Consider the following 23,045-nt stretch of genomic DNA (forward strand, 5'->3'; position numbering starts at 1 on the left):
GGCTGTATGTTTCAGAGGCAGGACTCCAACTCAGGTCTTCTTAGCTTTAAGATCAGTTCCTTATTCACTGTACCACACTATCTCATGAAATTGTGGGGCTAGAAAATTAGTTTGAATGGCAATGAAATTGAGGACAGAGTTTTCAACTAGTGGACATTCTCTTTTATTTTGGCAATTGTCCAGTGGCTACTTATATTGCCCAGAATCACACAACTAAGTGTCAGAGGTGGAATTTGAACTCTGGTCTTCTTAACTCCCGGCTCAGTGCATTGTCCATGGCACCACAAAAGAGCCAACAGTCTGTCTCTGGAAGTAGTGGGCTCCTCTCATTAGAAGTCTTCAAGTAGAGGCTTAATGGTCACTTGTTTAGTGTATTATTGAGGGTATTTCAAGAGAAGACTCCCTTTCAGGTGTTTGCACTTCGTGGATGAAGAGATTCCTTCTGTTTCTGAAACTGATAGGATCAAAGGGCCACAACACAGCTTCAGAGCTAGAAGGGACCTCAGAAACTAGAAAGTCCAATGCTCCCATTTTAAAGATGAGGAAACTAAAGTCTGGAGGAGAGAAGTGATTTGACCAAAGTCACACTGATCATAGGATTATAGATTTAGAGGTAGATGGAAGTTTGGGACCCATCAAATCTAACTTTATTATTAAATAGACCAGGACTGAGGCAGAGAGAACCTCAAAAGTAATAAGTATCTGAGGATGTATTTAAAACCAGGTTTCAAAACCAATACCCTATGCACTCTGCTCCATGCTATCTCCCATAGCAATTTGAACTGGAATTTGAACCCTGATCCTTTGACCATTCTTTTCACTGCAGTACCCTGATTCTGCGATCCTCTTTTTGAGACACTCACTTCCTGAAGCACAGACTTCTGGGGCTTTTGGGAGGCCCAGTGTGCCTTGTGGACACCTGGAATAATCTGGATGAAACAAGGTCCAGATTCCCCAAAATTCACCTTGAGGGCTTGTTCATGTTTGAATTTCTAATGAACTTCATGGATTGTCAAAAATGAATGAGTGATGTGGCTGGAAGGGTTCTTAATGATGACCACTTTTGTTTATCTTCTTCATTATGTGCTTCTTGTAACTGGCTGGTGGAGCAGAAGAAAAAGCCAAGCGGGAGGCTGAGGAGAAAGCCAAGCAGGAGGCTGAGGAGAAGAAAAAGGAAATGGAAGCGAAAAGTCAGGCTGAAGAAGGTGGTACATCAGGCAAGCCTGAGAAAAAAAAGGCTGGAGAGGGGAAGAATGGAGGACGAGGCCACAAAAATGAAAATCCTCATGGGAAACATCCTTCCAAAGCAGACAAATCTGGAGACAACAAACAGGCTCATGCGGGTGAGAAGGACAATTCAGTGGGAAGTGTTGATTTCCTCTCTGAGATTTGAAAAACCGCTTTCTCAATGGCAAAACCCATATTTCCATTGGCAATGCTTTGGGGAAGGAAGAGGGGGAGAGATGCATTGGGAAGCATAGGTGGTGTTAATACAATAGATATCAATAACAATTTATTTAAAGAAGAAATTGGTGTTCTTAGCAAAACAATCGCAAAGGTGACCTTTATTCAAGAGAACAAATATTTAGTTCTGGGGAAAATATTGGACTTGGGGGGGGGCGGTATTTTTTTTGTAATGCAACAACAATTTTTTCGCCTAAAAGAACAATTTGCTTTTTCTCCCTATGAAATTATTTGGCTAAGTGTGCATTTCTACTAGATCATAAACTCCAAGGAGGCAGGAATCATGCTTTTCATAAGCAACTCAACAAGCATTTATTAAGTGCCACTTGTGTCCAAGGCTCTATTCTAGGTGCTTTGGATATAAACAGAAACATTTTAAACAACTCCCTGTCCTTCATAGGATCACAGTCTATTGGGAGACACAACATATACTTGTAGATTTTGAGCTGGACAGCGTCTTAGAAGCCACCTTGTCCAATCCCTTCATTTTAGGGAAGACAACCAAGTCCATAAATATCATATCTTAACTTCTTCCCATGAATGCCTTCACTCAATGAGCTATAATTTGTCTTTCTACATTTGTTTGTATACAGGTTTTTTTTTGTTTGTTTGTGTTTTGTGTGTGTGTGTGTTTTGTGTGTGTGTGTGTGTGTGTGTGTGTGTGTGTGTGTGTGTGTGTGGTGTCTGCTCCATTAGATTGGCAGCTCATTGACAACAGGGATGATCTTTTAAAATTTTTTTTTTCTTTTTCTTTGTCTTTTTTTTTTTTCAGGTCAGTGAGGCTTAAGTGTCTTGCCCAGGGTCATACAGATAGTAAGTGTCAAGTCTGAGGCCAAAATTTGAACTCAGGTCCTCCTGAATCCAGGGCCAGTGCTTTATCCACTGCGCCACCTAGCTGTCCCCCACAAGGGATGATCTTTGACGTTTCTTTGTATCCTTAGCACTTGCTAAACAACATGCTTGTTGATTGTCTGAGTGACTTGCCCAGGGTCACACAATCATTTATTAATGTGCAGCCTAATTTGCTTAGGAAGAGCAAGCAGGAACAACTTATAGTATCAAGGGAATTTTCCGTAGGCAATAGTGCTTGAACTTGGCCTTGAAGGAAGCCAAGGATCTGAAGAGGCGGAGCTAAGAAGGGAAGCCATTTCCAGAAGAGGCGACAGCTTGTGCAGAGTCCCAGTGATGGGAGATGGGGTGCTGAGTTTGCAACAAGGAGGCCAGTTTGGCTGAAAAGTAAAATGGGCAAAGGGTAGTAATAGGACACAGATGCAAACTAGCAGTATTGTTGAAGTTGCAAGGAGGTAAATTTAGGCTTGATGGCTTTTCTTTTTCTTTATGTTTCTCTGAGCTGTTTTCATCATGGATGAACAGTATGTATAGTTGAACTACCCCAGGCATTTTAACTGTAGGAGAACAAATATTTAGTTTATCACCTTTGGCCCCTACAAGTAGCAGGATCAGGGAAAGTAAAGGCAGAGAAAGACTAAGCCAAGCAGGGTTATGTTTCAGGGGAGAGAGAAAACCATCCATACATTGAGAGCTGCCAAGAGTGCAGCAGGCTGTGGGCTGTGGGTGCTTTCTTCTTCATAGGAGACACTTGAGCATAGGCTGGAATACCACTTACTGGATATGTTAGAGTGAGCATTCATTTTCAGGTGTGGGCTGGATGTGGTAACCACTGAAGTCCATTCCAACTCTGAAATTCTGTGATTTTTGTTTGGGGTTTTTTTTGGCCGGACAATGAGGGTTAAGTGACTTTGCCAAGGTCACACAGCTAGTAAGTGCCAAGTGTCTGAGGCCGGATTTGAACTCAGGTCCTCCTGAATCCAGGGCCAGTGCTTTATCTACTGTGCCACCTAGCTGCCCCCTATTCTGTGATTTTAATTTATCTTTGTGTGTCTCTCCTCTTCCCTCTCTGCTACCATCCTGGTATACATAATAGTGCCTTATGGTATTTGACATTTATGAATGAAAGAATGAATTCATTAATTGATTGATGGATCAATCAATTAATTAGTTAGTTAATGAAATGGTAAGTTTTCTTTCCTGGCTCAAATCTTATTTTTGTTTTGGAGAAAAGCAAGTTGTGATTATGGTTCTCATGGACTATCCAAGTACAAAGTGGCCCTCATATTATCAGTCTATTAACAAAATATGCTGCTAGGAAAATATATTTGTTGTTTAGTTTTTTATAAGGCAGGAAAGCACTTTGTGAATCAATTCTGTATGGTCCAGAGGCAAGGGGATGACTACAGTGAGAAGATGCTATGTTCAGCAAACCTTGTTGAAAGCAAAGCATCTCTTTGTAGCAAATGGAGAGAAATCTGTTCCAAAAATGTCCTTAATTTGTATTTAGACAGAGGGGAAGGCTCCAGTAAAGAGGAAGAGGTGGAGTCTGACCCTGAGCAAGTCATTTACCCACTTTGAGCCTCTGTTTCTTCTTCTACATAAAGTGTGGCTGGACTCAGTGGCTTTCAGAGGTCCTTTCCACTTCAAAATACAAGATGCTCTTTATTTTTCTGCTAATGATATCAATTGCTATCTTGGAGAAATGATCTTTTTCCCCAAGAATATTTTAGATCAAAAGCTCAAGAAAATAACATTCTCACTTTTTTCTTGGAAAAAGTTTACATTGTGAATATAACATTGTGACCAAAGGTCACTAACTTCATGAAAAAAAAGTTTTACTTTTTTTAGATTTTATTTGAAAATATTTATTTGAAAAAAAAATTATTTTCAGTTCTGAATTCTTTCCCTCCATCTGACCTCTCCCATACTCACTGAGAAGGCAAGAAATAGCAACAGTCATTAAACATATGAAGTCATGTTAAATGTATTTCCACATTAGCTATGTTGCAAAAGGGGGAAAGCAAGAAAAACAAAGAAAAGGAAAGAAAATCTACTTCCATGTGCACTCAGAGTTCCCCAGCTCTTCTCTGGAGAGGGCTAGCATTTTTCAGCAAGAGTCCTTCTGAATTGTCCTGGACATGACAAAGATTCCCTTCATTGTCATGTCGAGAGAGCCAAAGGTCACCTGAGATGCCAATCTGCAGATTCCTTTGGCCCAACTTTAGTCAAGGAGGAGAAGCAGCATGGGATAGGGAGCTGGATTTGCCATTTGGGTCTTGGTGTTAGGAGTTCAGATCTGTTGCTTATTAGCTGTGTGACCTTAGACAAATATCTCAGCTACTGTGGCCCTGATTCCCTTATCTTCCTCATGACGGGGTTGGGCTACATGATCTCCCAAGTCCTCTGCTGCTCAAAATCTACAATCTTGAGTCAACTTTTCCTAACTCCCCACACTGAACATTACACCCCTGAACTTTCCCTCCTCTGCCTTTCATCCTGGCTCTCCAGTTTCAACTCAACTTGAGATTTAAATCAGGGAACTTAAATTAAGTCCAGAAAGTTCTCACCCAGTTCTCTCAGATTCTTCCTGAAGTACATAGGGTTAGACCTAGAGTCATTAAGAAGAATGCCCTGCACTCACAGAGAGTTGTTCCACCTATACCTGGGGGACGTGGCTACTTCAGTGGAACCCTTCCCCTCCTTTCTCCTTTGTTTAGTAAGGAAAAGGCAGAGAGGATGATGCCTGGTCTTTGGTGGAAGCAAAAGTCTGCTTCTGGGCCTGTCCCCCAGAGTAGGGCCACAGGAAGCAGGCTTGAATCCTACCGAAGCCACCTGGCCTGAACCATCTTGGGTAAGTCACTTCCTTTCTCAGTAAAAAATATAGTGGGAGGAGTGAGGGAAGAGTTGAAATAGAAGAGCTCTCAGATCCGCTTCCAATTCTAAAGCTGTGATCCTTTCATCCCATTTGAAGAAGGAATCTGTGAAGGACATTTGAAAAGGCCAAGGTCATACCTGTCTTTCATTACAGATGTTTGCCACAGGCCATCATCTCCCTAAAAATGTATGCATTGAATAAGAGGCAGGGAAAAGAAATCAATAGCAAGAAATGGCCAATCTAGCCACTGTTGGCTTGGGACCATCGCTCCTGGTGGTGTAATTAGAATGATTTATAACTACATGAAAAGACTCTTTCAGGTCTTTATGTTTACTAGATTACAGTTCCCATGGTTATTACTCCACATGTACCCATGAGGGAAATGACTAAATGTTCTTTATCTAAGATGGCAGGGGTGGGGCACAGTGGGAAGAGAGCTGAAATTGGGTCAGAGGGTCTTGGTTCAAATCCTGGCTCTGCTACTTCTTATCTTGGCAAAGGACTTAACCTGTTTGGATTTCAGATTCCTCACCTGTAAAAGGAGGGTCTTGGACTAGATGTCTCTGACGGCTCAAAATCTGCACTCTTATGAACATACAGCCAATCCTCAGCTCCCACAGGGATAACATTCCTAGAAAATTCCACAAAAGTAAAAATGGAAATGTTCTTTAACTGAACCTATGGGAAACAGAGGGTCAGGTGCCTGCAACCACTAAGAACTGGAATCTTTCACTAGAGATTGCTGCAAATGCATTTTTTTCTGCATGCAATTCTTTATAAGAAAACATTAACTCCAATAATGTGCACTTTTCCTAGCAAACCATGAAATAACCCATAAAGTACAGTACACAAAATAAAACTGGTAACATGCAAAACATTTTTTTCTTTCTAGCACAGTAATTCCCTATAATTCTGTGGCCTTTTGTGCTAGCATCTCAATAAAAATTTATTTCAGATAATATTCAGTTTTCATAACACATGAAATCTACAGGACAATAAATACTGTACAGGAAATAAAATTCTTAAAACTGAAACATTTTTTAACCTGAATCTTACCTTCCACAGTGTCAGATGGTGGTGTGAGAATGTTGCACTGTACATAGTGAATCGTTGATTTGTTGCCACCAAATTCATGGCCAACAGTGGCTGTAGATATTCTAGCACTAAACTTATCTGACAATTTTATTTTTTGACTACGTCACATCACTGACTTTGCACACTTGGGCTTAGGGTCCAAAGGACTTGCTCTAAGCTTCGGGGGCCTAATTGCAGTGTAAAGCTTGAGTTTTAAAGGCAAACAATGGAAATATGCAACAAATGCACAGGGAGCTCTATACAATGGTAAGGTGAGCATGACCAGTGAAGCAACTAGTGGGACACTAACTGCTCCATAAATCTGCATGCCTTGTGCCTCTCACTTTTTTCTACCGTGCATAGCCGTCAATGTGCACAGCTGCTAATATGAAAGAAAAAACGAGGTTACTAATAAAATCACCTTAATGCTTCAAGTCACAAAGTTAAGTGCATGAATGTTGAGGATTGACTATATCAAGAAGACACATGCCACTCTTCCAGCGAGTTCATTTAAACTTTCTCCTGGGTTGAATTTCAAAGATCATCACTGGGGCAGAGCACTAGAAGCTTCGTTGACCAGCAAATACTGGGATGTACACAGAGCCCCATTGTGACTGCTGGGGAAAGAAATCTTACTCTTTGACAACCACCAGTCTGTGGGCAGGAACTTACTGATGCTGTGGCTAAGTGCTGGCTCTGCATTCAGAGGATTCAGCATCACATCCAGGCTTTCCTACTTATTACCCATGTGACCCTGAGAAGTCATCCAACCTCTCTGCCCTTTGGCCTATGTGAATAGGAAGAGGACAGACTAGTTGACCTCAAAAGTCCCTTCCAAATCTAGATCTCTGAGATCTCAATCAAAGAAGAACAATTATCTTCAAACATTTGGACCGAAGGAATGAGATTTATCTGAAACATTAGGATAAAAGTGTAATTATGTTAAGATGGGAAATATTTTTATGACCCTAAGCAATGACTTTTACTCATTACATCTCTGGATATTCACAGAAATTCTAACTGGCAACGTAGGGCAGCTAGGTGGCACAGTGGGTAGAACACTGGCCCTGAAGTCAGGAGGAACTGAGTTCCAATCTCACCTCAGACACTTACTAGCTGTGTGACTCTGAGCAAGTCACTTAACCCCAATTGTCTTAAACATCTGGGGCCATCTCCAGTCATCTTGATATAAATCTTGCCTCTGGACACAGATGACTGAAGGAGAGAGTGAAGCTGGTGACCTTGCACAGGCCTCTCTCACTTAAATCCAGTTTCAGTGCATGTCATGACATCACCCTGATGCCATGCTCGTTTTGGAAGACAAAGGACAAACACCAATAACAAAACAATTGACAACATAGTGGCAAAAACTATTTATTCTCAGACAAACCACTTACTTCTCAGGACTATGTGATTCTCCAGTATTTCAAAAGGTTTGTGATCTCACTGACATGGGTCCAATTTCCAGTGATGTGCAGCCATTGGTGTGCTGGTGAACGCTTAAAAACCTGCTCTCCAAAAGAGCATGTATGTTGTGACACACTTTTAAATTTAATCTGCATTATTAATATCTTCTCCATTTTTTCTTAAGAAAGACATTTTCCTTCACTTCTTTCGTAAGTCTAGGCAATTGATAAAAAGATAAATGAAGCCAGGGTTTGTATTGTTTGCCAGTTTTCAAAGTGTAATTATTCACACTGAAATTTAACTTTCAGTTCCCATAAGGCAGCTCAAGCTTGCTCCAGCACACACCTGTCTGGGTGACAGTCTAGCCAGGGCTTCCCATCCTCTGCCACTCTTGTCTGTGTCTTTCCACATATTTGCCTTAGAAGATGCACAAACATGCTGTGCTCTTCATCAGTTTCTCTAACTTTACCTTGTCTTGAACCAGTCTACCATGCCCCTTCCTGGCACTTTATGAAACATGCCACTCCCCTCATCCCTTCATATGGAATGTAAACTTCTTAAGGGTAGGGAATGTCTTGCTTGATTGTTTTTCAACCCTCGTACTTGTACTTAGTACAGCCATTGGCACATAGTAAGTGCTTTTTAATTTATTCATTGCAAAAATAAAAGAGGACTTAATGGGCTGTATATTGGTTCTCATTCTCTTTCTCTCTCATCATTTGTCTATGTCTATCTTATTCTCTCTCTGGCTCATTTTTTCCATCCATCTATTTCTGAGATGACATCCATTCTGCCATTTTTCCTGCCCAGTTCCTCATTTGAAATGTGTTGCTGCCTGTGAAACATTGAGGTTCCCATTCCCCACACCCATCTTGATAGTTCTAGTGTGATTTCTAACTCTTTCTTCCTCAGCAGTCTGCTTACCCCACTTATTCTGTCACTTTCAGGTGATGAGAAAAATAAGACAGACAAGAAGGATCAGTCCAACGTTGGCAGTGATTCCAAGAAAACAGACGGTAAGAACCCAATTCCCATCATGCCTTCTCATAAAAGAGGCCAAACTTGTTAGAATTATAGCTAAATTGGAAATAAGGATATGTAACATATTTGTATATTCAGTCTTGGGGAAAGCTAGTCTTTATTATGGTTGATAAATCTATTGTCTTTTAAGAAAAGAATGGATGAATTACAACTTCCTCAACTGTCATCTTCCTCTCAAAGGTTTGAATTAAAACTTTTTTTGCCACTTTGCAAATGAATACTAGGAACAAAATTAATATTGGGGATAATTAGTTACCACTGATTGACAGTAACAAATGTCATTTACCATAGTATAATATACTATACTGTAATGTGTATATACATAGATATCTCTATGTACATATACACACATATTCCACAGTAGGTGGTGAGGGCACATGCTCAGTGACCCCCATTTTTACTATAAAATCCTCCAAGTAAATGCCATCACTGATGAGTTATCAGGGAGTCCCAATGAACTGAAAAGATAAACCACTGTCTGTTCAGTCCAGCATCCAGCACATTGCCATCTCTTCCCAATCCACTATTATCTTGTTCCCCATAAATTTTTCATAAGAAACTGATTTTACCTCCAAAAGTCAAATCACCCCCTTCCAAAGACCTGAATTTTAAAATTAGTTGATAATACAACATTAGTTGTTTGGATCTAATACGCATAGGATTAGGGTGAGAACTCCAGCCCCTAATGCTATCTCACTGAATAAATATATTTCATATTTTATTGGTACCTGACATTTGTCTATACCTGACACAAAAGCATAAAAAAATTAGGGTTTCTAGGGACTGCCTTATGTTGAATACCTTGTTTTAATTCAGTATTTTTATAGTCCCTGTGGTCCAGGAACAGTTAACAGATGCTGAATTACTCCTTTAATGCCTGTTGTTGGGGGAAAAAAAAAAACAAACCTCTCAAGGATACAATCTAGTTAGTAGTATGGTTGCCAAGGGAAAAGAAAAAATGAATCTGACATGAGAAGCTTATTGTGATGAGATCAGCCACTCTTATCTTTTAGCACCAATTCCTGATGATGGCAAGAATGCATTCTTTTCTTAGTTTTCATCTAGGGCCATTTTGAAATCCATTTCATGAGCTTTGTTAGAAAATACTTCTGTGACACCCACATCCAACTTTGTACCTGCTTGTTAATGTGAATGAAACTGTCTTTCAAATGAATGTGCTTTCCTTGAAATTTTTGTCACCTAGAATTTAGTTACACAAAGGTCAAAGAGAGTTCTAAGCAACTGGTGCTGTCCATTCTTGAGGTCTGTGTTTGCGATGACTTCACCTTTTTCTTTATGAAGTGATTATAGTATCAAAGAAACATAAAATCTAAGATTTGCAAGGAATCTCAGATGCCATCATGTCCAATCTCTACCCTAACAAGAATCCTCCTTTCAGAATTCTCAAAAAGTAGCCATCCAGCCTTTCATTGAAGATGTCCATTGTCTTTTTGGAAAGTTGTTAGCAATTCTTTCCTAACATCAAATGGAAATTCATCTTTTTGAAACTATCCATCCATTGCTCTCAGTTCCACCATCTGGGTCCAAATGGAACAAGTCTCTTCTTCATGACAGTCCTTATAATACATGAAGACAGAAATCATATGCTCCCTCAAGGATTCTCTTCTTCGTCCTCATTTATCTTATCTGATATAGAATAATTCCAAAACTCCTTACCTTTTTTAATGTCCAACAGGTACCCAGAAGTATTATTTTAAATATAATATTATGGTGGTAGGCCTCTTTGAAATTCTTAGTCTGTTCCTTGGAAAATGAAATCATTCAACCAATATTTGAAATCTTTCCAGTTTGATGGGACATATCTGATCATGTGGTCCACTAGCATAGCCTTCCAGGACCCAAGGTCATATGCAGACCAAGATGAAGCATTATAGTGGGCCTTTAATGGAGACCTAGATATGATAAAAATAGTGGGATCACAGGCATATTGATATAGAATATCTAGACAAATAGAAAAAAGAGAGAAAATATCTTAGAAATCACCCAACCCAACCTTTTCATATAAAGGACAAAACCAAAGGGCAGAAAAGATGAGTGACATTCATCAATTAATGTTTCAAATTAAAGTAAATAATTTTGTGTATACTGAGAAGTAACAATAAACATTTTATGCTCTGGTACTTCTCTAAGAGTCATCAATTTCCAGTTTGGATATTCCATGGATATCCAAAGGCAATATCCAGGAATGATTCTATTTTATATGCCATTTAATATCATTAAACACATCCAGTCCCAGAATGATGTGCATTCAAAGATTATCCTGGCAGAAAAGGATAGCCCTCAAATACTTAAGTGTTGGAGATATAAATAGAACCATATTTTATGGAAAGGTTCAATAATTATCTGAGTTAAATTGTATACTTTGGTGTCGTGGCTTCTCTAGATACTCTCATGGAATTTAACGTGAGTCGAGGCACTAAATCTCTCTCAAATTGACCTGAAGAGATATGAGTGTTTCTTCTTCTTGATACTTCAAATCATCTTCTCTAATTCTAGCAATGGTCCATCAGTGCTCCTATATGCCTACTCAGCTTCATTTGTTACCTTATAACTTACTAGTTCAGAGTTTCATTTTGCCCTAGTAAGCCAGTGTAAACCTGACAAGCTCTGCTTGAACTCAAGAGAAGGAGAAAATACACATATTTTGTCTCTTATAATTTGTTAAAAAACAAAACAAAACACAAAAACCCCCCAATAAACTCAATAAACAAGGCCCTGGAGTAGTATTTCCAAAGAAAATATATTTGTGGGGCAGCTAAGTGGCACAGTGGATAGAGCACCGGCCCTGGAGTCAGGAGTGCCTGAGTTCAAATCCGGCCTCAGACACTTAACACTTACTAGCTGTGTGACCCTGGGCAAGTCACTTAACCCCAATTGCCTCACTATTTTTTTTAGTGACTTGCCCAGGGTCACACAGCTAGTAAGTGTTAAGTGTCTGAGGCCGGATTTGAACTCAGGCACTCCTGACTCCAGGGCCGGTGCTCTATCCACTGTGCCACCTAGCTGCCCAAGAAAATATATTTGTACAGGTACTAAGTGTTCCTTGGACAGCTCCACTTTAACTACCCTCCACAGTTCTTTGTATAGAAGCCTTGGAAGAAGGAGGTAGAAAAGAGGACCAGCATATGGAGAGAAAGAAGAGAAAACTATTTGTAAGAAATGAGAAGTAGCAATAACAAAACTTCCAGACTATGGAAAATATAAAGAGAGGTCACTGGGAAACATCTCCAAGCTGCAGGGAGAGAGATCCTATTACCCTAACATTTCCTTTGTATTCACTGAGTCCTGTTCATTGTAGCATATGTAGACATTGTGTGTGTGTATGTGTGTGTGTGTGTTTGTGTGTGAGCATCAATAGTCATGCAATGTTTTCTATTTTTTTAAAGGTAAAAAAATAAATTTGGTGAGGCAATTGGAGTTAAGTGACTTGCCCAGGGTCACACAGCTAGTAAGTGTCAAGTGTCTGAGGCTGGATTTGAACTCAGGTCCTCTTGACTCCATGGCCAGTGCTCTATCCACTGCGCCATCTTGCTGCCCCAATGTTTTCCATTTTTAAGAAGAAAACCTGTTATTCCAAACACTGAATTGCAAGACAGGCCATAACTTCATCAAGCCTCAGTTTCCTCAGCTGTAAAATTAAGGAATCAGTTTTTATTACTTCCAAGGGCCCTATCAACCCCAAACCTAACTCCTAATACTAAGTCAGCTGTGAACTTACTTTGAAATGTTCCCTTGTATCCATCTTGCTCTCTTGTTGGCCCGGCTCACTGCTCTCCACCATTTAGTTGGGGGTGGTGGTGGGAGTAAAGTTTTCCAAATATAGACTCCTTATGCTTCCAAACATAGAATCATAGAAGTAGAACTGGAAGGGGCCTTAGAAGTCATTTGCTCCAACCCCCTCATTTACAGAGGAAGAAAATGAGGCCCAGAGAGCTTAAGTGCTTTTCCCAATGTCACATAGCTAGTAAAAAGGAAGATCACGATTCAACCGCAGGCCATCTGGTTCCAAATCCAGCAGTTTTTCCATCCCCAGGTTGAAGCTTTTTGGCATCAGTCAGCCTCAGTTCCCTCCCAAGTTGTGGGAGATCATTTAACGTACCTGGAAGATATTGCCCCTTATTTATGACATCAGAGTGTCAACTCCAAAGTGACTGAACTGTGGAAACTCCTCCAGACCTGCCTAGACATCACCTTGGGTACAAGGTTTGATGTTGATCCTGGATCTATTGGGACCTATAGTGATCCCAGCCTCTACCTTCTCCATGCCTGGTTGAAAGTTTCGATAAAACTCAACAAGGAACAAGATAAACCAACCAATCTATTTTTATACCAGCAAAATAAATTTAGAAAATTGTATTGGTGACTCGGATACAATCTTCTCTCTCCTTAAAAGAAACCCTAAAACTTACCGTTCTAGGGACCTGAATTGGTCCACTGACTGTTCACATATGCTAAATGAAATCATTAATTTCTTTCATTTGTTACAGTTTGCTTAGAAAGATCCAGCATACACACAAGAGTGCAATTCCTGAATAATCAAGTAATTTATTCTTACTGCTTATGATCCCTTTCTGAACTCTGTCCACCGTGGCAAGTAAAGTGGGGAATTGGGACAATTTTTCAGTTAGTTTTTCCTGAAAAAGCCCACTGTTGAGGGAAAGGTTGTCTACAATGGATTAATTCATCTATCTATTCATCAATTTCTGAGAAAACCAGAGCCCAAACCTTGCTGTAAGCTTTCCGGCATCTCCCTGGGATCTAAGAAATTCTCTTTTTTCTTTCACCTGACCATTACAAATTAGATAAATCATAGTAATGGAGATAGGAGCAGGGAGTTAGACTATTTCATTCTCCTGGCATAGTACCTAGCATATAGTAGGTGTTTAACAAATACTTGTTGATTGATTGGTTCCTGCTTTATTTCACTGATTTTCTTGGTTTCTAATAAGGACCCAGGAAAGAGTGTGAATGAGCTCCTTAGGAGTTTATCTCTTCAATCTAATTGAAAAATATTCAAATCCCTTAGAATTGGTTAATTGATGGCACCTAAACATCTTAATGCAGGTGAATGTCCTGCCTCACTCTGTGGTGGAGTTAGTGCTGTTAAATCAAGAGAGGAGTTGTACAATATCATAGACATATGTGACCCTGTAGATGAAGATGAAGAAAATGATGGAGCCTCATGGCAGCATTTCATGGTAGATATGGAACATTACCAGAAAAACGGGCACCTGTAGGGCAAAGATTGATGCATTTTTTATTTCATAGCCCCAGTGCTTGGCACACAGTAGCATCTTAAAACTACTCATTAAGTGAAAGAATGAATGGATTTAGATATTTTGCATGAATTCCTAAGTTTGCAGAATTGTGATTTCACCAACTCCACAAAGTAGTATTTTGTGCCCAGCAGGTGCCTATGGTTTTACAGTCCAAGTTTTGAGATCAGTCTGGGCTCTCTGATACTTCATGTATGCATAGGACCTTGGAGTTGGAACAATCCCATTTCAAAATGGTTTTAAAGGCACCCTGTCATTTTAACAATCTTCTTAGATCCCTCCTCATCCTTCTCAACCTACTTTGACTTATATTACATTTTTATAAAAACAGAAATACTCAAAAGATTCCCAGTTTTCCTTTGAACTTCTCGATAGAGGAGATCTGAGAGAAATTTCATTGTTACTTATAGTCTAGTCTTTGGAATCATTAGGACCTCTGTGATTAATCTAAATTTGATGCTTCAGTATTTAAGTGCCTACTGTGTGCCAAACATTGTGCTAAGTGCTGAGGGTACAAAGACAAAAATTAGAATAAATAATTAGAAATTACCTGTATGTATTGTGTAATTTAAGAAAACAGAGAGCAATAAAATCTAGAGCAAATTCATCTTGAGAGAAAATGAGGATTCTAAGAGGCATGGTGAGGAACAGGTGCATTCTAGGCATGGGGGAGTAACTATCCAAAGCCATGGAGGCAGGAGATGGAACCGTCAAGTTCGTGTAATAGCCAGTGTACTCATTTATTTAGAGAGCAGAACCAGATCCACCCATAAACACATATTAAACACTTACTGCTTTTCAGGCAATGGGCTGGATACTTTGGGTTGCAAATAAAGTAAATATTCCATGCCTCAAGTAACTCATATTCTATTAGGAAAATAACATGTAAATCACTAGATAAATGCAAGATCTGAACAGAGTAGATGGGGGTAATCTCAGAGGAGAAAGGCAGGAATAGAAAGAGTATTCTGCAGAAGATGCAATTGGAACTGAATCTTAAAGAAGGCCAGGAAAATCAAGAGATGAATGCAAAGGAGCAGAACATTCTCATAAGGTGGGGGAGAAGACAGTACAAAGGCATGGAGATAGGAGATTCAGTGTTGTTTTCAAGGAACGGCAAGGAGGCCGCTGTAACTGGATCATAGAATGTGAGGAGAGGAGTTAAATGTAAAAAGATTGGAAATGTAGGAAGGAGCCAGGTTATGAAGAGTTTTACATAACACACATAAGGTCATTTCTGATTCTCTTTCCAAAATTGCTTTGAATTGACCTGGTATATATTTTCCATCTACATGTATGTTATAATAGAATGGAAGATACTTGAAGGCAGGGGTGTTTCATTTCAGTCTTTGCATCCCCAGTACTTAATTCAGTGCATGATACATAGTAGGTATTTTGTAAATTCTTCCTGAATGAATAAATGAATGAATGAATGGTTTTCAAAAATATCTTTGGTTCTTGGTGTTTCAGAATAAAATAATTCAGTGCCATTTCTTTTCTGGTGCCCCAAACTATGTTGTGTGACCCTGGGTAAGTCACTTAACCCTTCTCAACCTTAACCTCAGTTCCCTCATATATAAAACAGGGATAATAAGAACACTTATTTTCCAGGGTTGTTGTGAGGCTCAAATGAGAAAATACATGTAAAGCATCTTGAAGAACATAAAGTACTATATAGCTGTTCACCTATTCTTTCACAAATGAGGGAACTGAGGTCTCCAGAGGTTAAATGACCCATCAAAGGCCACACAGCTACTAAATGGCAGTACTGAGATTCAAAATCAAGGTTCTGTGACTCAGAGTCCAATACTCTAACCAACACATCACTCAGTCATTAGCACACGTCGTTAGGAGGGGAAATTATAGAGTTTTAGGGAAAACACTGATAAGCTATAGTGAATACAGGTGAGATCTGTGAAATCTTGGATTTACCTCCCCAGGTTTCAGTTTCTTCATCCACAGAATGAGAGGCTTGAACTACATGGCTTCTGAAGTCCCTTCTGGATTTGGAACTTTGATCCCATGATGCTAAGTAAATATGCATGTACAATTATAGAAACTGAATAGCATAGTAAAGAAAACAATTGTGAGGCCCAATCAAAACAATCCTCTTTAAAGTGCTTTGTAGACCTTACAATGCTAGGTCAGTGCTAAGTTGTGTTATTAGCTATTGCTAAAGAGCCGCCTTGGAGGAGTCAAAAGGTGCATTTGGAGTCACAGGATCAATGGGGCCATTATTGGCCATGCAATTTTGGTCAAATTGTTCAACCACTCTGAGTCTTCAATTTCTCATCAGTAAAATGAAGAAGTCATATTAGGCTATCTCTAAGGTGCTTTCTAACTCCAAATCTGGCTTTACACCATGTACAAACCCAACTAGAATCTATCCAGTTCTCAGCACGTTACCAGTTAAACACATCATACAATTTTCTCATCAAGGTAGCTTCTTAACTCTTTTTAATGACACAATACATCTTCCAAAAGTAGCTTTTTCCCAATATAATTATGGGGAATATCAACGTTCATTGTTTCATTCAATCTTCTGGAGATCTTGTTACACTCTTAATGAGAAACCATACTTCTCCGTAGTCAAAAGCAGACAGTGGGAATTAAGGGATTCCAACTGCTAGTGAAAAGGCAACTTTTTTTTAAAATAAACGTTCCTTTCAGGACTTCCAGGACTCTTTAGAATCATGAAGAAGACATTTCTTTTTTTTTCTTTTTAGTCTAATTGCACTCTGTCCCATTCTTCAATCTTGAGTTGAGTCCACTTGGTAAAACAAAATGTGATTCAAATGGGCAATGTATGCCCTTACAATAATTATGTGCCAAAGCCAATATCTGGGAACTCCCAGCTCATTAACACAATTTCTTTTCTAGCCTTCTGAATGCCAAGTAGGCTGCTTAATGTGCCATATCCACCATTGTTCCTCTGTGTTTGTCCTCAGCATTCTCCCCTGAAGAAGCTACTTTGTCTCCAAGTAACTCTACCTTCCTTTCACTCAAATGCTTCTTCAGACACATAAGGATGAGATTGGTCTTCACACTTCTTTACCTGATACCTCAGAAGGAACACTGGATGTGTGTTCTCTGTTGTCTTTGCTTCTTAGCTTTGCTCTTCCTCTCTGAATGCTTTGCTGTCTTTCCCAACTCAATAGAAATAACAAACAGGATAATGGAAAAATTGCTGTATCTGCAGTCTAAATCCCAATAATCAATTTCACCTGGAAGTTCAGTTAGACACTATTAGAAATTGGAGGGCTGAAGAGGCAGAGTAAAAGATGGGGAGTTAGGAGGTCAGGATTTTATTCACCAATTTCCTAGGACTTTGTCTACTTTGGGACATCAGAGGAAGGACCTGCTTCAATTCTCCATGATACATTTTCTCCACTGCCAAAATAAATTATTCAACCACCTACCCATCCAAATCCCTGTCAAAGGTTGTGAAGATGATTCATATGATTATGGAAGTCAGATGATTTCTACTCCCCTGGAGAAAGATGATTGGGAAAAAAAAACTTACTTTGCAGTCAATTCTAAGTGAATATGGGCTGATTCCTCAGCTTGATTTTTCTAGTACTTATGCTTCTCCTTCCTGTTACTGTCCATTGCTTCGCTCCATTGCTTATTTCCTTTCCCCTCCTCCCTCACAAATGGATAGGACAAACAAAGGGACCTCTCATTAACACATCACAGAAACTCTGGTAAAAGGTTTGGTGGGTAATTGATACCTTTTTTCCAATTTGTCATTATCCATACCAGTGTCACAGTTAATATCCAACTATGCCATAATTTTACTTCTGTTTTGATTATAACAAACAAGGGACACAACCATACTAAGAAAAATATTAGGGGCCCCAACATGTGTCCTAGTTGGAAGTCTAAGAGAGGAGGAAGAAAAAAAAAAGAGAAGGGATAATGGAAAGCAGATGAATAAGGCAGATAGAGTAACGATGTTATTTTCCTTCTTCTATTGACTTATTTTTAATGTTTCCAGAGATCTCTAAGATAGAGAAGGAATGAAGGAAAGCAGCGTGCTAGACTTGACCCTCTAGTTCATAGATTATTTCATTTTGTTTTCTATTGGGAGTGAAAGGGTCAATATTGGAAGTAGTCAGTGTTGGGGAGATTTCACTAGTCGGGCATTCCCACAATATAGTCAAAAGAAAGAATTGTGATGATTGATGATTGAAGTGAATTAGCCAAGCAGCCCCTAGAAGTGAATCAGGTCCATGGAGACTCCTGAGTAACCAAGCATTTACTTTGTTTCACATACATAGGGCCATATTGTTAGACCAGGAAGGGACCTTAGAGAAGTCATCTAGTCCAACCCCTTTATTTTACTTACCAGAAAACAGAGCTCCAGAGAAGCTCAAGATGAGTCAGAATTTGAATTCAGGTCTTTCTGACTCTAAGTTGGAATTAAATGTCAGAATCAAGATTTGAACTCAGAATCTCTCACTCCAAATCCTAAATGCTTTCTACTGCACCAAGCTGGAAATGGTGAACAATTAGTGCTCAGAAAATATTAAACATTTTCAAAGTCAATTATCCTGGAAGGGCAAACCCAGTAACAACTGTTTTTAGGTGGCAGATAAATGATTGCCATCTTTAATGGACAAACTTAACAAGTGTGGTAAAAACAATTTAACTTTCATGAGGGTCCTAATGTGTGGGCCAAGTGCTTTCCTCACCACAAGCAAATGAAATAGGATGCACAGGTATTGTTGTGGGTGTCTTTACAGAATAAACTGAGACTCTAAGAAGTTAATTGACTTACTCTTGGTAATCCAGCTAGCAGGTGTTTAAGGGAGATTCAAACCCAGCCTCCTGACCCCTACATCTGGATATTTACCTATTTACTACTGTATCATACTAATGAAGGCAATGAAATTGATGCCCAGGCCAAAATTTCCCAAGAAAGTAATTTTCCTCAGTGCTGCCTTCTTATTTTTTTTTTTAGTGAGGCAATTGGGGTTAGGTGACTTGCCCAGGGTCACACAGCTAGTAAGTGTTAAGTGTCTGAGGCCGGATTTGAACTCAGGTACTCCTGACTCCAAGGCCAGTGCTCTGTCCACTGTGCCACCTAGCTGCCCCTGCCTTATTATTTTTAAAGACACGAGGTCGATAGAAATTTGGCTTTTCCTTCAAAATTTGTATTGACCCTCCTTACCTTTAGCCAATTGAAATGCAGTGTCCCTTGATTAAGTGACTCAAAGGCATTGTTTTAGGGCCACAAGAACAGAGATAAAGAATTTTCATTCTATTAAATCATAAAATTGTCTTTAAATCCCATAATCTTACCTTGAACTTGGTTACTGAGGGGGGACCAAAGAGAAGCGAAGGAGAAGACAGGAAAAATGTGGCTCTTTCTATCTGCTGGCCACTCTTAATACCTTCTTTGGTTCCTTTGAGGCAGCTAGGTGGCATAATGGGATGAACTGCCAAACTTAGGAAGACCTGAGTTCAAATCCTGACTCTGATACTAGTTGTATTACTCTATTCAAATTATTTAACCTCTTGGCATCAGTTTTCTTATCTGTAAAATGAGATAGTCATACTGAATGGATTCTAAGGTCTCTTTCAGTGTTGAACCTTTGATCCTTATTAGGGGAGAGAGCACATTGGGGAGGGTTCAGTTGCAGAGAGTCCATTTTGAAAATGGACTTCATTCCCTTCCCAGCTATACTTCTGACTTTGTGGAATTCAGTTCAATGAACCCACATAGATGAATCTCTCTGCTCCCCACCCCATACACATACACCCATAACACCTGATAGACAGTAAGCACTTAATAAATGCTTGTTGCTTTCATACCAGCCTGCCAGATGGAAATCCCCAGGGGTCCTTAGAGTTCAGTGGGAAGGAAAATTGTAATACATCTATTCTGCCGCATTCGATCTCAGTGACTATACTTGAAGTAGATTCTACAGGTTTTACTGTCCCCATTTTATTGGAAACTGAGGCCAAGAGCAAGTAGGAGACTTGCCCGGGGACACACACCTAGTAAATATCCTCGGTCTCGCCAGATTTCAGCTCTTTAGTGGAGGGAAGTAGAAGCCAAAAGGATTTTCTACATATAACCTCTCTGTTTTCCTATCATCCTTAACTCTTGAGGTTCTTAGCATTGGAGGCTACAGTTTTTTCCCTAGAAAGGTGGTTCCTCAGTTATGTATTCTGTACCCCAAACATAAGACTCTCTTATGGGAGTTGTTAACAACATCTTGAGGAAGTGAGGTTCACTGTCACAAAGTGTTCCAATTACTCCAGTCTAAATCATATGCCAGTGACCTCGTGTGAGAGGAAAGCACAGTCGACTTAACATTAATGGCCCCAATCCAATGTATAAAATTTTCTGAGACCAGCATTTGCTCCTGAGACAGGGAATAGGAGTGTCAAGCTGAATTTAAGTTCTCACTTAACTGCTGAGCCACTTTGGGAAGCTTTGAATTGGGTATGATTTACCAAGTGGATACTTCATACCATCCAGTCTAAGCCAATCCAACAAATATTCACTCAAGGCACAAAGCCAAAGGCTGAGGATACAAGATAAAATGAAACAAACAACTCTTTCCCTTGAGGAGCTTAAATCCAAAGGAAAACTGATTTAATGGATAGAAGATAAGCTTTGGAATTAGGAAGACCTGGGTTCAAGTTTTGCTGCTGACTTATTAACCATACGGCCATGAGCAAATCATGTAATCACCTGGTGCCCCAGAAAACTCTAATACTCTAAATCTGAGATGAGCTAGAGTGGTAGAAAATTGATATTTTATCATTCTTTGCATTCAGATCCCCAGGTAGACATACTTAATTAATACTAATTGATTGACAATAATAATAATAGCTAGTATTCATATGGTACTTTAAAGTTTGCAAAGCATTTTGCATATATTATCACATTTAGTCTTCATGACAGCCTTGTGAGATAGCTGCTATTTATAGCAGTTGTGACTTGCCCAGGATCACATAGCTAGTAAGTATCTCAGGTAGGATTTGATCTCAGGTCTTCCTGATCCTAAGTTTGGTAGTCTATCCACTACACCACCTAGCTACCTCAGGAAAACAAGGGAAAGCACCGGAGTAACCGAGAGGGAGAGAAAATGCAACATTTTCCTTCTCCTCCATCCGCTATATTATCAAGCTTCCTAAGTGATTGGTGGCATTACCAGTCTGCACCATGGTGATTCCCTTCTTTGATAAAATCACAGGTCCAATTCATCAAGACCCATTAAATGAAAAAACTGGTCATCTTGCTTCCACATGTTCACAGTCCTGAGTAGTAGGTTAGGCTTAAACTGAGCCAACAAAGAATTTTGTGTTTCCAGGACAACAGCCAGCTAGCTGGTGCAGTGGATAGAGCACTGCTGGCTTGGAGTCAGGAAGACCTGAGTTCAAATCCAGTTTCAGACACTTACTAATTGTGTGACCCTGAGCAAGACATTTAGTTTCTCTCTGTCTCAGTTTTCTCATCTTTAAAATGGGGGATAATAATAGCACCTACCTTGCAAGGTTATTGTGAGGATCAAATGAGATAATATTTGTAAGGCTCTTTGCACAGTGACTAGCACATAATAGGTGTCTAATAAATACATATTACCCTTCTTTCCATTAAGAAAGGCTGATTTGAGATCAATGCTTAGGATTAAAGGTCCTTCCCTAGAAGGAACTTCACAGGATATCTAGTTTAAATTCATTTGGACAAGTACAGAAACTGAGTTCCAGTAAGAAGTGATTTTCCAAAATTCATGGAGGTAGTAAATAGCAGAGATAACATTTGAACCCAGGTATTCAGAGTCCAAAGACAGCCAGCACTCTTTCCCCTGCACCATTGGAAAGCTATTTAAGAAACTTTTCTATTAATTGTGACTTGATTAATCTGCATGAGTAGATGGTGATTTTTTTCCATCTATGCCAAATGCATTAAATGATTCCTTTTTCCTCTCTGATTCCCTCTCTCTCTCTCTCTCTCTCTCTCTCTCTCTCTCTCTCTCTCTCTCTCTCTTTCTCTCTCTCCCCCTCCCTCCCTCCCCCCGTTTCCTTCCCCTCTCCTGTGCCTTTATCTCTTTGTCTCTGTTTCTCTCTCTCAGCTTCTGGGTGGGGGGAAGGTGGCATTGACACTTTTTCTTTTTCTTTTTTTTTCAGATCCAGAAGAATAACAGCACACACATACACACACACACACACACACACACACACACACACACACACAAACACAAAGAGCCTGCAAATTTCTTTCATCATTTCAGCTGAGCTTCTTCCTCCTTCTCCCTCTTCTTCTGCAAAGACCAGTTTCTGGTGGGAGGCATACAAGTTTCCAAAAACAACTCCCCCCTACTTGGCTGCCTCTCCCACCTCCCCCCACCTCCGCCTTCTTTCATGGGCTACTGCACAGAAAATGACTTTTTGGGGCTTCGTTTGAAGTTTTACTTTGGGGAGAGGTAGATTTCTACTAAAAAAAACAAACTTGAGATTTGCACAAACATACACATATGTGTGTGGCAGGCCTGCCTCAGACCCACTGTAACGTCCTGGCTCCTAAGGCATTTATCAGACAGGATGGAGATGGAGAATGGAGACTTGGTGAAAAAGGCTTGGAAATCCACCCCATCACCGCCATCACCAGTGTTCCCACTTGGAAAGGTTTTTGTTTTTTTTTTCCTTTTTGTTTTTGGGCTGCTGATGCTGGAGACAAATGTTGGTTTTGACAGAAGTTCCAAGGCTTTTCTTATTTCTTTTCATCTTCTGGGTGTTTGCTGGATCTGGAAATATTCTTCCTCTGTCCTCTCCTCACTTTAGGACTTGCTAAACTACAGCTGTGGACTTCTCCACGTTCTCTGATATGATGGATTTGTAAATGGATATTTGTCTTACAGGAACATTTTATTCAAACCTCATCTGACTTTTCTTTGTGCATTTATTAAAGTGAATCTAAAGGAAGGTGCCTACTCTTCCTGCCATATGGGAGGATGCTCTGAGGAGTATCCCTACAGATGTGGGGTGTCGAGGGGCAACCTGACAATTTCCTCTATGAG

At 39.8% G+C, this 23,045-nt stretch overlaps 1 protein-coding gene across 1 annotated transcript in view; it reads left to right on the forward strand.

Annotated features, from left to right (window-relative positions):
- The window catches only part of PDE1C (phosphodiesterase 1C), a 451,742-nt gene that overhangs the window by 389,826 nt on the left and 38,871 nt on the right, over positions 1 to 23,045 (forward strand). The window contains 2 exon segments of the mRNA XM_043976662.1: positions 1,113 to 1,343; positions 8,620 to 8,688. Coding sequence (XP_043832597.1) covers positions 1,113 to 1,343; positions 8,620 to 8,688 — 300 coding nt within the window.

The sequence above is a fragment of the Dromiciops gliroides genome, chromosome 1 (assembly GCF_019393635.1).
Source record: "Dromiciops gliroides isolate mDroGli1 chromosome 1, mDroGli1.pri, whole genome shotgun sequence".
In the NCBI taxonomy this organism is placed as follows: domain Eukaryota; kingdom Metazoa; phylum Chordata; class Mammalia; order Microbiotheria; family Microbiotheriidae; genus Dromiciops; species Dromiciops gliroides.